We start from the raw sequence: 16,118 nt of genomic DNA on the forward strand, positions 1-16,118 counted from the left end.
GCCGGTTGCCATATGGCTATTATTTGCTATTAACTGCTGAAAACCGCATCCAAACAGTCAAACATTTTGGCAAGCGGCTTACGAGATTTGCAAGCGGTTGGTTAGCGGCTTAAAGGCCAATGGCAGGTGCCAACTCATTCGCCATCAATCTGCGGCGCAGTCAAACAGCGTTGTTGTTCTTGTTGTTGACTTGTCAAAAACGTTGACGAGTCGCGCCAACACGCCATCTAGCGTGCGGTCGCAGCAACAACAATTTGTAATCCTATTAACCCCTTGACTGCAATTAATCAATATTTTGGCCAAAGCCACTTGACCGTTCGAAGCGAGCACGATTAAAAACCCATAATTGAAAATTCTGAAATTCATGGCTTTCGAGCGTACGGGTGGTTACATGCAATTTGCCAAAGTTAATTATTATAATACTTTAATAATAAATTTTAGGCTTTAATTGGCCGGGCCCGGCTAATGACAAATCAATCAGCTTTATGAAACCCTATATGCTCGCCAAGCCGATGCAAATTGCCAGTTAATCCCAGTGGCTGCTGTTCACATTTTATGCATTTATTTTTCTGCCAAATTAGTGGCTTTCATTATCTTTTTTTCTTTTTTTTTGCATTTATATAAATTGTATTCGCGAGTTTTGTTTTGTGTGAATATTTTTATGATATTCACCGTGTGGTTGGCTTTTTTTTTGTTGCCTGTTTTGCAGCCAAATCTTCAAGGCCATGCACATTGAGTGACTCGAGTTTTTGTGCCTCGGTGTTTTCGCTTGGCGATTTTATATAATGTTTTATTCCCCTTTTTGCTCGTTCTCTCTCATTTGTTTGTCGGCTATTGCAACCTGTCGCAAATATTTCGACGCATTTGTTATGCTTAGCTTATTTCATTATGATGATGATGGTGGCTGATGGCTGCTCCGTATATTTATAAATGCTGCAGTCATTCATCATCATGCCGGACCAGCCGAGCAGCCGAGCAGCTGAGCACCTGAGCATGGGAACACCTGAGTTTCTAGGTAGTTGCGCCCACATGCAGCTCGCTTTCGAACAGGAAGTGGGCCTTGAACACCTCTGGCCAAAAGCCATGAGCAGTAAGCAGCAAGCCATTAGCCGTAAGCGAAAAAACACTCTTGGCCAAATCACATTGCAAGGCCAAAAAGCACACATACACTCTCTCGAATTTGATACTTTTTTTGGCCTGACCGATTGCACACGACGTCAAGGTTGTTCGCTTATCTTTCGGAGAAAGCGGTTCCACGGGCCATAAAATACTTAATTCCTCCAGCTACAGACCCATCATCAATTGCAACCTGTTCCGAGGATGACGTGATCTTTAGCGTATCCAAACACACTAAGTGGTAATTTATCATTCGATGCTGCGCCAAAAAGTATCGAAACAGGAAACATAAACAGGTGAAAGGAGGGCCCAATTTTAATTGGATTTAAAATGCTACGAGTAGAACGTGTAGCAGTCTGTGAGACAAATACAGTTAGTAATACTGGGTCGTAGTTATTGTGGCGCAGGTAAATATTTGCCAAAAGCGAATGAACCCCTCGCATTTCGCATTCGCATTTAGCATTTAGCATTTGGCACATCGGTTGAATGCACTGTGGCCTGGAAACAACAGTCGTCGAATTCTGAATCTGAATTATTTATGTCTGGTGGGGCAGCCAAAGGATCTGGGAACTGGGATCTTGGGCTCTGGGTTTTCTGGGTTTCTTTTTTTTCGGAGAGGGGTTCGCTGGCTTGTTGGCGGTTGGCGGCTGGCGGCTGGCCTGACACTTGTTATGCAAATGCCATTCAAAGGTAAACCGGCGAAGAGCGGATCTTGTGTGTGTTATTTGTGTTTTGAAATGTATCCAAAAGATACCCAGCGAAACGAATGTGCGAGCGAACGAGTGAACAAGCGGCTGTCGTCATTGGCAGTCGGATTGCTTGGCTGGCGTCACAACGCCGCTCTGACGACGTTTGCTATTGCTTTCCGGCATTGCAAGTCGCGCACGGGCAGCAAAAGCTATAGCTACCGATACAGATGCAGATACAGTCGCCGAAACATACAGATAAAGATACAGGCACAGACACACATGCAGATACAGATACTCTGGCCAGGCAAGCGCATTTTATAAATAGTTGCTGCTGTTGTTGATTTTGAAAACAGCAACAACAAGTTGTTTGTTGGCTTCTGCGATATTTTTCTTTTGTCATTGCAAAATACGAAAATACAAATAAATACAAATTTTTAATACGTACTACTACTCGTACAGCAGCGAAAAGAGAAAGAGATAGCCGCTGAGCGATCGTTTTCACGACGCCGCCGACGGCATTGACCGCTAGAATGCAATCAACCTAGTCCAAGGCCAAGTGGCCAGCGGTTTTTATTTTATTATTATGATTATTATTAGGCCCCGGAGGTGGGTGAGTGTGCGCGTGAGTATCTGTGAAGCTGAAAAATTCAGCTCGCTAAATGAGGTTCTTCCTCATGACTAATTGTTTGGGGCATTGATTAACAAGCGTTCGTTCCAGGAACTGCATTCGAATTTTCGGTTGCTAGGTGAATTTTCCAGCTGCCTTTTCCCCCATTAGATAGCAGCAGCGGTTTTGTGCCGGCTAAGCAAACCGCTTTTATTGCATTGTTTGCACAAAAATTGTTGGCCAAACATTTGTGATTTATGCTCTTCGCTTAATTGAAAAGCATTTTCGCACCGGAATCGTATAAAACCCGCGGATATGGCCCTGATTTATGCAACTGTATATCTTTCGTTTTGCAAATTGAATACCCGCCGAAAGCGTAATTCGTGAACCAGTTGTGAAGGGAGGGGATTGCGATGGGAAGTGGTTAAACCAAGAAATAAACTCGGATTTGGCGGACTCTGTCTGTCTAGACGCAGCCAAGTGTCATTATGCTAATGAAAACAATCGAGGCTGAAGGATCAAGCATACTTTTGGGAGCATGAACCCGCGGCCTGCTGGATTCATATGGATGGGGGCAACTTTCCAATCCGGTCGAGTGAATGAATAGATTGAGACGGCATTTATTTTGCAAAAACCACAACGCTGACATGTCAAGGTTCTGCTGCGCTCGCACTGCCCACACGGATATGTTTAATAATAGAGTTGATAAATGCAGATAAGTGGTTTCTTATATATGCGTATATAGTATATAGTATCTGTTGGTGGTGGCATATATGCGTTCTACTCACAGAAGTCGATTAAAGACATTAGCCTGTCCGAAGCGAGAAATTACTCACCTGCAATTAGAAGAGCGAAATGGAGATGTGAGTTGGTAATGCGGCAATTTGAATAAGAAATCTATTTGCATTTTGCATTGGAAATGCGGCTTTCAATAATTATGATAATAACTGGTTTGCAACGCTCGGCGCGGCCTTTGTGTGTTGGCTAAAAAATCAATATATAAATCAAATATTGCTCATACGCCACGGCAGCCAGTCGCCATTTTAATGCAAACAATCACCATAATGATGATGGCGCACGCAACGCACAGGTTTGCGTTCTACCATCTATTTCACGTTTCTTGGCCTTATTTAGCGCGTTACTTTGGCCTGCAACTTTTCCAATTACCACCGCAGGCAGCCGAAAAATATAAATTGTTGCTCGCGTGGAAATGTCACGCAAGCTAACCTTGAAACCTTATCGATTTGCTGGCAAACTCAATTTGCAATTCGCTGTGGCTGTTGCCATTGCCTTTGCTACTGCTACTGCGTTTAATTGGCCGGACTTAATTACATGCGAAAGTCTGGAGTTCGAGATGCGGATGGGGTTGGGGTTGGGAATCTGGAGAGCGTGGGCCGGGCTATAATTAAAAGCATTCCCGATTTAAAATTCGCCCTGGGTTTCGAAATGGGGCTGGGAAAGTGGGAGATGTGCACAAAGGGAGCGAGAGCCTGCGCAGTGTTTTCCCCTACATTCTCGCGAGAGAGAGAGGTTAGAGAGAGAGAGGGAGAGAGTGGAAAATGCGCGGGAAACCCGAAGCGTTATTTATGACGACCCACTGAACCACTCCGATGACGTTACTGCTCCTCTTTTCCACTTTTCGCTGGTGGAAATTCAAGGAAACGAAAGGAAAGGCGAGGGCTGCGTGGGTTTTTCGCCGCAACCCTTAAAAGTGTTGTCCATATTGATTTTCAGCGGTGTGTGTGTGTGTGTGTGTGTTTGTGTGTGTGAGTGGGTGGGCCTCTGCCGCTGCCGCTGCCTCGGTCGGCTTTTCTCGTTTTTCATGTCTGCCCTGACCTTGAATACATTTGCAATTCCTACATGCGCTGCCAACTTCTGTGTGCGTGTGCTTGTGTTTCTGGGTTTGTTTGTCGGCATTTTGCCTTTGCCGCTGACTTTGCCCAACTTTTCCGCTTTCCTCCCACCGCGCACCTCCCCCTCCCGCCGCTCGCCATTCAGCTCGTTTTTGCCTTTGGTCAGAACCCCATTGATGGGCGCTTTCTTCGGCAGCTGTATTTGTTGTCATGACAAATTTGGTATGCAAAAATAAGCAAACAAAAGCAAAAAAAGCGAAGGCAGAGATATTCTGTCATGTTTGCTGCTTAGGTGGAAATGAATTGGCTCTGACTTGTTGCAAACATTGTGGAGAATAATTTGTTTGCCAACTTGTACCGAAAAATGTGTTGATTTGCGTTGCTGAATGAGCTTTAAAAATATAAATTATGACCGCACTGCTCTTGCTGGCTTTCTGTGTGGTATGCCTCATGCACTCGCAGTCGTGATTTATGGCGAGCGAGATATATGGCATATACATATCGCATTATTCTTCTGCTTCATCCTTCACAGCCAAAAGTGTATTTGTTGAGCTTGACTTTTACCCCGCTGGCCATTACATTAAGCCAAGTGGCGTGGCTGCTCCGCACTTTCTGCCCTGACATTGCCGGCATTTGAATTTTAATGCAGTTCTGCTGCTTCCCGCCCACAATGGCCTCGCTTCAGCGACTGTCGGCGCGGGGGAGGGGGGTGCGGAAAATCGGGGCGAAAAGTCGGTGGTTGCCTATCTATAGATATGTATATCCCGCATATACATACATGTGTGCCAGTATGCAGAGCATGTAACGACGCAGAGAATTTTAAGCTGCGAGGCGTGCCAACGTCGTTGCTCTGCTTAAATTAAGCCGGCCTCCCACTTTACCGCCCCTTTGATCCGCCCCCCTGATCCGCACCCCCCACCCCCTCACCCACCATTTAAATGCAAATGTCAACGAGCTGTTGCTGTTGCTTTTTGCTTTGCCGCCCACGACTTGCGCTTGTTGCGCACACAAAAAGAAAAAGATCCATCACAAATCAAATCATTGCAATCGATGTTGGGTTTTAATTTAATTCGTGGCGAAAATTACTTTGCGACTGTCAGAATTTTATAATCAAGTTGAAAATTCCAATTAATATCTACAAAAAAATGGATAAGCACATATGATTTATTTTCATGAATTTATATTGATAACTTATAGATCGCTATCAATTTAAGTTTTAAAGAGTTTCTGATGCGAGATGATAGACTGTGTAAATAAAACTAGATTTATATGCCACGTGCCGCGTTCTGTGGCACATTATCTATAGTTTGCTGTAGCCACCGGGCAATAATTCCCAAGTGAAACCGAGTGCACAGGTGTGTGTGGAAATCATTTGTTTGGCAAACCCCCACTCGCATCGCCATTCGCAGTTCGCTGTTCGCTGTTCAGTGTGTAGTGATGTAAGCAGAGCACTTGGCACATCCATTGTTTGCTGGGGTGCATTTGTTTTCCCACTCGGCAAACACCCCCACCCCTTGGCACCCCCTGCAGCTCCGCCCCGATCAGCCAACTAAGCGTATAATTAACGAAGATTGCCATATCAAAAACCAAAACAGAAAGCAACAAAACTGCGCCCGAGAGCGACTTGCAAATGAAATCACCTGGCGGCCTGAAGTCGCTGCTGCCGCTTGTTTGGCTTTTAATTATGGCGACTGCGGCGACGCCAACAATAAATTTTCGATATATACATGTATATATATATATAAACATACTGGTATGCCAAGATATGTATGCTTAAGGGGAGGGGAAGAGCGGCAGGAGGTTCGCACGTTTGCATATTCATGGCATTTCGCGTTATTAATTCATTTTGCGCAATGCGAAAATTAATTAGCCATGAAAAGTGAATCGACCGCAAAACAATTCCAACGGCGATGCATTCTTATTTCCAAATTGTTTATTTTACAATTAAGAGAAGAAAACACACATCCACACTACCTTAAAGTAAAATGCTCTGATTTATGGCTGATACGTATATATGCACTGGTTTGTTTGTCTCAGCGAAATATATGGAAATTTAAGTATGAGCGAAAATACATGTGTTGTCATTAGCCAATGATTTAGCCACCGAATAAATCTCATAAATATTATGTGCTCTATCCGAATGCAGCTCATTATAAGCGTATTTCGAGGCGAATAAATTAAGGTGTTTTAAATTAAGTGGTTTTCGGCGATCAATGGCTATGAGATAGCATGTCGACTGTGGGGAAGTGGGCTTTAATTGGCCGTGATAAGCAATGACATCAGCAGAGCGGGCTTTCTTGAGCCGGAAATGCAATATGAATAGCTGTGGACCAGCACAATTTGTGGCCAGAATTGCCATTTTCCATTTTTCGCTTTTCGACGACGTCAGAGCAAAGCAAAGGCAATAGAAAAGCACAGCAAAAGCAATGGCAAATACGAAACTGCATTGGTGTGCGAACACGTGCCGTTGCACCTCCCATCCCTCAACCCCTTTTTCGACCATTTTGCATCATCCCCACTTATCTCCCCATGTGCATGTGAGCGTTGCCTGTGTGTGTGTGTGTGTGAGTGCGGCGATTTGAGCGGAAGTGAGTGAAGTGAGCAAGTGCGCATGCCAAAAACAAGAGCTGCATAGAGAGAGAGAGAAAGAGGGAGAGAGGAGAGGAGCGAGCGAAATGCACTTTCATGGCTAGCGGTTGTTGCGCAACATTCGCTTTTTGCCGGCCGGCGCAATGTATTTTCTGCAACAGTGTGGCATCCGCATCTACATCCGCATTCGTGCCACTGTGTGCGGTAACCTAGAAAACTGCACACGCATGAGTGTTGGTGAAAAAGTACAGCCACGACAACAGTTGCAAGGGCCGCCATTTTGTTGTGTACCGTTACCCCGAAACTAGGCCAATTCGCCGGGCTGCCCTCTTTCGGCTCTTTGCACTCCTATTATTCTGCTGATCTAATTGTGACCCCTCGGAAAAGTCTTCTGAGGGGAAAAGGGAGCGGGGAAGTTGGGCGGAAAGTTGTTCGCTTCTGGCAAAATGAAATCGAAATAAAAGTGCAGTGTTTGTGCATCTCTTTTTTTTTTTGTGTGGCTCGTGGCAAACGTTTGCCAAAAGATGTTTCGCAAACATTTCGATTGCATGCCTCTGACCACAATGTAAGTCGCCCAGAACAATTTGTTCATGTCGCTGAGTGAAAAATGGGACAGGGGACCTAACTTTGGCACATTCAAAATGTATTCTAGAAAAGACACCATTAAAAGCACTTGCAAAAATCGGATACACTATAATTATGAAAGGAATATGAATTTGTTGTATATTTATTAGTATATGCCTGCACTAGTTATCTAAGATCTAGATCAATCACAGCTGGCCGCCAAGATTTGTTAGCCGATTACACAGCCTTTTTCCCTGTTGATATCTATGTATGTACTTTATATTGTGGTGTGCAAGTGCACATATTGTATCTGGCCATAAGCAGAAGGCTGGCAAAGTGTGTCAGAGGCGCGGGCCCCAAACCCAATGCCAAATACCGCATTCGATGAAGCGTTTAATCTTTTTTTTCGGCCTTTGCCAATCCGGATGACAGCGGTACAGTGGGCACTGCACTTACACGCGATGGGGAAAAGACTTTGCCTGGCTTTTCGCCCGCTCATTTTTCCACCCATAAGTGTACTGTGAAGAAGTGATGACAAATATAGCATGAAATGGCCAGGTTGAAACTGCAGCAGCAAGCCAGAAAACCGAGAAAAGCAACAGCAATAGAGCACACACGAAAGCCAAACGGAAACGAGGCCAAACGATGAGCTGAAGCTTTTGGCTCGAGTGTCCGCTTCGTTTTGTTTCGTTTCGTTTTGTCACCTTGAACATGAAAATTGGCGCTGCATTTGTTGCTCTGGCCGTTTTCCGCTTTTCCGTTCGCCATTCGCCGTTCGCCGCTTGCATTTGCACTTGGCACAGATCTCGACCCGTGGAAAAGCCAACTACGACTACTAAATATTCATTTTTCCAATACGAGCGCTGCTAACTGCGTATGTGAAAATATATGTGCTTTTATTGCATTTCTGTTTTTTTTTCTTTGCACCCCCGTATTGCCATTTGCCTTAGTCACATTTTTGCAATTATGACAAATTTATGAGTTCGTTTCTCCCACACGCACGAGTGCGTCGTTGTGTGTGTGCATTTCTGGCCACTCCTGCGAGTGACTTTCTGACTTTTGACGGATTGCGGCAGCCATTTCCTTAGCTTGTTGAATGCAAAAGACGTGAGGCATGCGACAACTTAAAATGACAGTTTACATACAAATGTTTCCGTTTTAGTAAATAAAAAATATAAAAATGCACATTCCTTTTGGGAATTTCCCCATGCTTTTAGGCGGATTCTGGAATGTAAATGTGCTTCATAGAAACGGATGATTAATCGAAAGTTATTTCAAAGAATTTAGATAAGATTGAGCGCACTTTAAAGGCACTGTTTGCTCTAATGCCCTTTGTTTTTCCATTGCCCCTCGATTGATTGCAGTTTCTTGGGGTTTCGAGGCGTAGGCTGTCCGGTTGTCAGTCAGTTGCGCTGTCATTTATTCTGCTTAAGGTGTAATTACACTCGTGCCCAGCTGGTTCGCTTCTCAGACATTACTCATACGCCCCGTGCCCGTCGCCGGGTTGCCTAATCTACCAACGCAGCCAAGATGTCGACACTTTGGCCAAGTCATTTGCAATTGTTAATGCCCCACAAATTGCACATTGGATGCGGTGGAGAGGGGGGTTTAAAAAAGCACATACATGTTGGAAAGAGGCAGAGGGTGTGGGAGGGGATCAATCCAAATGGCTTTTAGCAGCACAATTAAGTTTTAATAATAACTCAATAAAGGCGAGCGGCAAAAGGTGAGTGGCAGAGCCAAGAAAAATGACTTATAGATAAATTTAAATCGCTTCCTAATCAGAATTCAAGGCCAACAGCCATATGAGTGAAATTAATACACACGACTGCGATGCTGACGTCGATCTATGGTCCATGTACAAAGTGCCAATTGTTTTGTGCCTTCTGTGTTCAGTTTTCAGATTTCAGTTTTCTGAGGCTGCGACTGAGGTGCTCGAGTGTGTGGTGAGTGGATGTGTTGACTCAAGGTTGCTGCAGAGCCCCTCAAAGGCACTCGTATGAATTTTAATTAAATTCTGCCATATTTCTGCGCTGCTCTGCTTTTTGGTTTAAAAATAATTTGCAGAAAGTTAAGCGAAGACACGCGAAGGAAATAAGGCAAAGCCAAAGCGGTGTAAACGAAAATCATAAATATAAATTTAAGATTGTTTGCTGTTTAAAAATAAATGCAAATGCAAGTGCAGCGCTGCTGTTCGCTGCACATAAATTAAAATTTTGAGTAAGCCATTCTCAATGATAAGTTAAGAACCATAGAGTTTTGTATATACATATATATTTAAAAATTGCTTCTTATACAAAATTATAAAATATTTATAAACAATCATTTGATTATCTTGAGTACTTTTAAAATGCAACTTTCAACAATGTTGTTTTTTGAGAGGGTGCCTTCTTTTCTGCTGCCAGCTGCAAAATACGCGCACATTTGTCAAAAAAAAGGCCAAAAGCGGCTAAGCCAAGGCTCACATAGACACGTGTGCCGCGCCATGTTGGCTGGCCGCGAATGCAGTTCCGCCGCCCCCTTCCCCCTCCCCCTGCCCCTACGCTATTCCCTTACCCCTTCGCCCGAAACTGCAGCTAGTGTTTTTCTTAGTGTGCGTTCGCCTCTGTTTGTGTTTGTGTTTCAACTGTCAGGCATTGCGAAAGCTTAATGCCAGCTAACCGCAACGCCGCTCATCCGCCGCCGCCCCTCCTTAGCCCCCTCACCCCTCCCCCCCACTCGGTGTAAAACCCCTCGATGCCGCCCCTGAATCAACCGCCGCGCTGTCTGCTCGGTGCACTATAATTTGCCTGTTTGCTTTGGCTTTGGCGTTTTTGTTGCCTTTTGATATTATAAAACAAATTAGACGGAAAAAAAAACTATGCTATACTGTGAGTTGGAATTTGAAAAGTTTATACTAGACTAGCAACTAGAGGAGGGGAAGTGAGCGGGGGGCGGGGAGGGAACATGGCGTGTGCAATTAGCCGCAACTACAAAGTGAATGCTGATGCGGCTGTGCTCTCAAAGGGTTTTGGCCCAATTAAGTCTCGAAATTCTGGGGAAATTCATTCTATGAGAATTAAGCAGAAGAAGTGGCAAAGCTGGACGATCTAGTCGAGTCACTTTTCCCAACAGTTTGTCACCGCAAATTGCTGGCTCTGATTGCTTGTCACATGCCATCGTGGCAGTTTGCGTTTTAATTTCCCCTCCAGGATTGACTTGTGGCCTTCCCACTCGAGCTTGAGCTTTCCTTTGGTGGCCATCGCGAACTCCGTGAGTGTGTGATGTGCCTGGAAATTAATGGGCGAGCGTTTAACCACCCATTGCGGTTGGGATTGGTATTGGGGTTGGCATTGCCTTGGAGCTTTGCCGCTGCCTTAATGGGAGTGCAACTGCAAAAGGGCCTTGATTAAAAGGCAGGCGGTTGGGGGCTGCGGCCCTGATTGTCACGGGTGGCGGCGGTAAATGGTAAATGGCAAATGGCAAATGGCGAATGCACATAAATCTGCATTTTAAATAATAACCCGCACGATGGCGGTGACGAAGATTCAGCGAGACAAAGGCCACAGTGAGTCGACCCTCTTAGTGTTTCACTACATTTTAAATCATTCCATTTGAATCGCATGACGCGCCTGAGCAACGAAGGTTGATCATCAATGCATCTGCTAGCAGCGAGCCGCACGCGCTTCAGTGCGTATGAGTAATGTCAGATGGATGCCATTACGTATGCGCCACGTGGACGCCTTGAAGATCTCCACTCGACTCGACTCGAATCGTTTCAATTCGGGGCGAGCGCATTCATTCTGATGCGGCACATCACACACAGCTGACAACTGACAATAATTGCGCACAATTAGACATTAATTGCATTCGTTCTCAGCCCGGCGATCGTGCATTCATCCATATATCTATCTATCTATCCATCTATCTATCTAGCTATCCATCCATCCAGCTGGCTAGTGTTTTCGCTGGGCAGCGAGATTCAAGATGCAAGATGCGGAAATGCGGCATATATCTTTTCAATTAACCAGCCACGCCTTGGCAAAATAAACTTTTGCATTGTGCTCGTTTGTGCATTTGTTTGTTTTTGCAGCTCAGCCCCCGAAAAGCAATGGGCGTGGTCGCCTGACTCTGACATAAATTCAAATGCGCACAGACATTTAATTTGTTTCTTGTTTTTTATTTTTTGTTGTTTGTTTTTTCCTTTGTAGACTGACGGAGCAGGAAGTTTGACGCTTTGGTCAGCTTTTTCGGCTCGGTTGTGCAACAGGTATATGGAAAGTGAAAGTGCAATTGCTGCTGGCAGCAAGATTGGAAAACGTTTGACTAATTGAAACGAGTGGAAAATTGATTGGACTTGGGCGAGAAGTCAAGTCGCTATGGGGAGTCCGGTAAATTTCCAATCCTTATTTATCAAGTCAATAGACACAGCGCCCTAGGTATGAATCATATGGGTTGGGGGCAATGGTCATTGTATATTCTAAACAGCAATCGGATGGGCTGAATATATTTAAATGATTTACAGCATGGATCAAGTATTGCATATTTTCCAATACAAAACATTTCAATCAAACTGTTTTGGTCAAGTGTGTTTTTTTTTCGTCGTAGCCATATGAAAATCTAATCAGACTTTCTAGGTTAACATATTCTACCGCGGCTGCTGCTCACTTTGATATTTGTTCCCGGCTGTGGTTGTTGTTGTTTCTGCCGTTGCCGGCTGCTCGTTTTTAGGTTTTTTGTTTGTTCGCTATTAAGAGCCCTTAAAAGCTCTAAACGAAATAGCCAAACACACGAGCTGGTGAGAAAGCGTAACTAGTTGGGCAAACAAACGGCAGACGGGCAGAAGTTTTCTGGATGGGGGCGTTGTTGTTCGTTTCCGTGCTGGTTTTCAGTTGCGTAAGTTTCGCTCGTTTCGGTTTCTCGGGCTGAGGCCCTTAAAGTTCAAACATAATTAATTAAAGAGCCAGAACTCTCGGAGTATGCCTGAAAATCGGTATCGGATGGCTGGGGGTTATTGATTTTGTTGAATTTCGCAGAGTGCGGTGTGTGTTTGCCAAGTTAACGAGCTGCTGACATTGCCCTTTTGTGTGATTGATGCGTTGCCATTCTCCTGGGCTTGAATCATTGTCGACATTTATTTGATATTCTATATATTCTGTATTCTTTTGCCGGCAGCAGCAGCGCTACGTTGCGTATGAGTAATGGGCATCAAGCATACGCCGTGTGGCCGTGCCAAGAACAGACCGACATTTACATAATTATGGCAATTAAAATCTATACACAAAGTTGCAATTAAAATGCAACAAAATGTCACGCTCCACCGACGTTAGCCCAGATTCTACTGACCGCATTCTTGTACACCAATCTCTATATGTTTCTTATATCTAGATGTTGGGGCCTTAGATCGAATCACCCACCTTTTTCTTGCGCTCCTCCTTGTAGTCGATGACAATGCCCTCGTCCGACGTGGACACGGATGCTGTGCGTGTGCGTGCGTTGTCCGCATCGTGGGGCGACATCATGTTGTGTGGGCTGTGGTGGGCGTGGCCGTCGTCGCTCAGTGGCGGCGATGGGGAACCGGAGCTCCAGGAAGCCGACGAGCTGCTGCCGGGACTCGAGCACTTGTCGGCCAATGCTGGGGTGAAATGGTTAAAATTAATTAGCTTATATGTAGGCGTGGTCGCAAAGGAGGGCGTGTCAGGGTCAGGGAAGGAGGATGACCTACAGCCATGCGGACTCTGCAGCTTCATCGATGACAGAATCTCGGCGGCACGGCATGTTTCCTCATCTTTGCCGTAGTCCTGGTGATCGCTGGGCGGACGTTTCCGGGGACTGCAAAAATAAGAGGGGAAAAATAGATGGTTTAGTTAGTGAATAATATTAGCAAGAAACCACCCCTTCATTGATTTGAAACAGAAACTCATGGCCTAGTTTTATATATAACACATTTTAGACAAATCAATTCCCGCTTTGAACATTGACCCAGATTATGATTCTTGATTTTATCAGTTATCTACATATAGAGAAGCTAGAAACTGGGCGATAAAGATATACACACGCAGGCATTGGCGGCATTTGCTTAGACACATCAAACAGCGACCGCCCATCGTTGTTGTAATTCGCCAAACAGCAACAACAATCCGTCGAGGTCTTTTCAGCGATAATCGCTTCGAGCGGCATTTCAATGCAAAACATCGCAAAACTATTTTTCCATTTAACTAATTTGTGTGGCCACCAAATTCCGCCGCCCATTGTGTGTGTGTGTTATTGTTTCGTCATTAATTGGCCTCCTTCCGATGGCCTCACATTTTTCGAAGCGACGTCAAATGAATTTCAGCCAGTAGATTTCCCAGTTCCGATGGCTTTCCATGCAGTCTCAAGATGGCTTTAAGCTGGCTTTAAGTTGGCTAACCTTGGCGCAACCTTCGCTGGCCAAATCGGTGCAAAATCCTTATGAACGGCGAACGTTTCTGACGCTCAAACATATAAATTTGAACAAAGGCTGGCGTCAACAATGGCTGGATCCTTAAATGCATCTAGCGATTGGCGGGGGATGACCATAAAGACGCGACGCTCTCATAAATTCAAAGCATTTGAAACGGAAAAACTGATTTGGCATATTTGCCTTAATCAAGCAGAGTGCTACCCTCCCTTCTGGCCAAATCATTTAAGCCAAATGGCGGCTATTGAGACAAGTGGTGTAAGACTCTGAAAAGGATTCCAACACTTGCTGCGTGCCGGGATTAAAGTTGAAAAGCAGGTGGCGGTTTCCTCAGAAGATGCAGTGCTAGTGAAGCAAGCAATTATTGATGCTCAGAATTTCGGTCAGAACTCCTCAACTGTGCTTATCTTTTGGCCATCTGCTTTGGGCCAAAGCACAAAATACAAAACAGAAAAAAGAAAACAGAATACAGAAAACAGAAAACACAACCAACCAACTCGTGCCGGCCAACCGACTCACCATCATCACCATTGTGCAAAGTGAAAAGCCGCGGGCAATCGTGGCCAAGTCTGCACTTAGCCAAATGCTGCCTCCTTGGCCAAAAGAGCTGTGCTGGGCCGTAAAACTTTATTACTCGGCTACCAGGTTTTAGCCTTTTGTCTAATGCAACAGCACCAGTGCTGGCACCATCACCTTTTGCCTGGATTTCCGTCCCAATTAAATTTACTAAACTCAACGATAAATTTCTGCCGCAGATCGTTGCTAATCGCATAAAAGTAAATTCGCGCATAAATCGCGCATTTCCCCCATCCGTGGAGAATCAGTGCTCGCTGCGCTCGATTTTCCCCCCTCATTTTCCTGCTAGCCGGCCGGCAAAAGGCGCGTGCCTGTCGGTTAGTCAGAGGAGGGGTGGGGTTGGGGGAAAGGCGGTTTTGGCCTGGCCATCACGATGTGGCCATTTTAATGCGCACAATCCGTACCGTTAGGCCGTTTGCTTTCCGCCCCATTGCGCTGAGCTGGAAAAAACTTTAATAAACTGCAAGCGAGCGGTTGCAGTTGCAATGTTGATGTTGCATTGTTGATGCTGCTGCAACTGCTGCAACTTTGACCGCGTCTTTTGAATGCCTTTTCGGCCTACTCGCTGCTGCGTGGCCGCACGTAAATTGCCCCAGAGCGCGTGATTGAAATGCGATATATTCGCGCCCGATTTCGGGTCTCTTGAGCCTGGGAAATGCTGTGCTTTTCTGCTGTCTTGGCCATTATTTGGCCACGTTTGCTGGCCGCAATCAACACGGCAACAGTCGGTCGAGGAGCGAAACAAGCAAGAAAAAAAGAGGTGTTGAAAGCAAAATTACATTGCGGTGTCAGGAAGTGAGAGATGCGATATGATATGCGCCAGCCCAGAGAGTCAGTCAGTCGGTTGTTTGCATGTGCCGGCGAAATTAGTGAAAATTGCATGCATTTCGCTGGCTGCAGCTCCATTTCGACTTGATTTGCAGTGCGGTTTGCAGTTTGCAGTTTGCTGTTTGTAGTTTGAAGTTTGCAATTAAAGCTTATTAAATTAGCCACGTGCTCGATATTCGCTTTTGTTTTCGGGGGAAACGATGACTTTCACCAAAATTGGCCAGAGAAAGCGCAAGTGCGAGTTAGCCGGAGACAAACCGACTCCGCCGTGGCCTGCAATCAACCAAAACAAACAAAAAAAAATAACAAAAAGGCCCCACAGATATCACCAATCAAAATCTAAGCAATTTTCAAGTGTAATTTATACGCAGGCAAAAAATAAACCCAAAACAACACAAAAAGCGAACAAAAAGAAGCAAAGTCGTTGGCTGATTTCTGTGATTAGAGCGTTTGTTGCCAGCAACTTCATTGAGGTTTTTGTGTGCCTTGTGAAAGAGCTTTTAGCTTATCAGTTTGCACGATAAGAGCCAAGATTCTATGGCCCATATCTGCGCTTATTCAAGCCAATGTCAACAGCAACAACAAAAGCGGAAATGTTCGTTCGAAAAAGAAAAGTAAGGCGAAGAGCCAAGAAACCCACTGAAGGTAAATACAATTTGGACAAAAGGAAATCGTGTAATGACAAGTGTTTTGGCCCCAAAATGGATCGATGCTAACAGCTTCGGTATTTTTATGGCACGCAAACAGGAAGCGCTCTGGTTTCACAACTTAACCAGTTTGCAGTACGTCGGCCAACGGCGCGTATGCGCAATATTCAAAATATATTCAAAATCTTCCATTTACCATAAGCGAAATGAAATGAAATCAAAACAAAT

The 16,118-nt window shown here is 44.9% G+C and overlaps 1 protein-coding gene across 1 annotated transcript in view; it reads right to left on the reverse strand.

Annotated features, from left to right (window-relative positions):
- The window catches only part of LOC117145832, a 112,468-nt gene that overhangs the window by 32,554 nt on the left and 63,796 nt on the right, over positions 1-16,118 (reverse strand). The window contains 2 exon segments of the mRNA XM_033311633.1: positions 12,815-13,032; positions 13,123-13,229. Of these exon segments, the coding sequence (XP_033167524.1) occupies positions 12,815-13,032; positions 13,123-13,229 (325 nt within the window).

Source organism: Drosophila mauritiana, chromosome 3R (assembly GCF_004382145.1).
Source record: "Drosophila mauritiana strain mau12 chromosome 3R, ASM438214v1, whole genome shotgun sequence".
NCBI lineage: Eukaryota > Metazoa > Arthropoda > Insecta > Diptera > Drosophilidae > Drosophila > Drosophila mauritiana.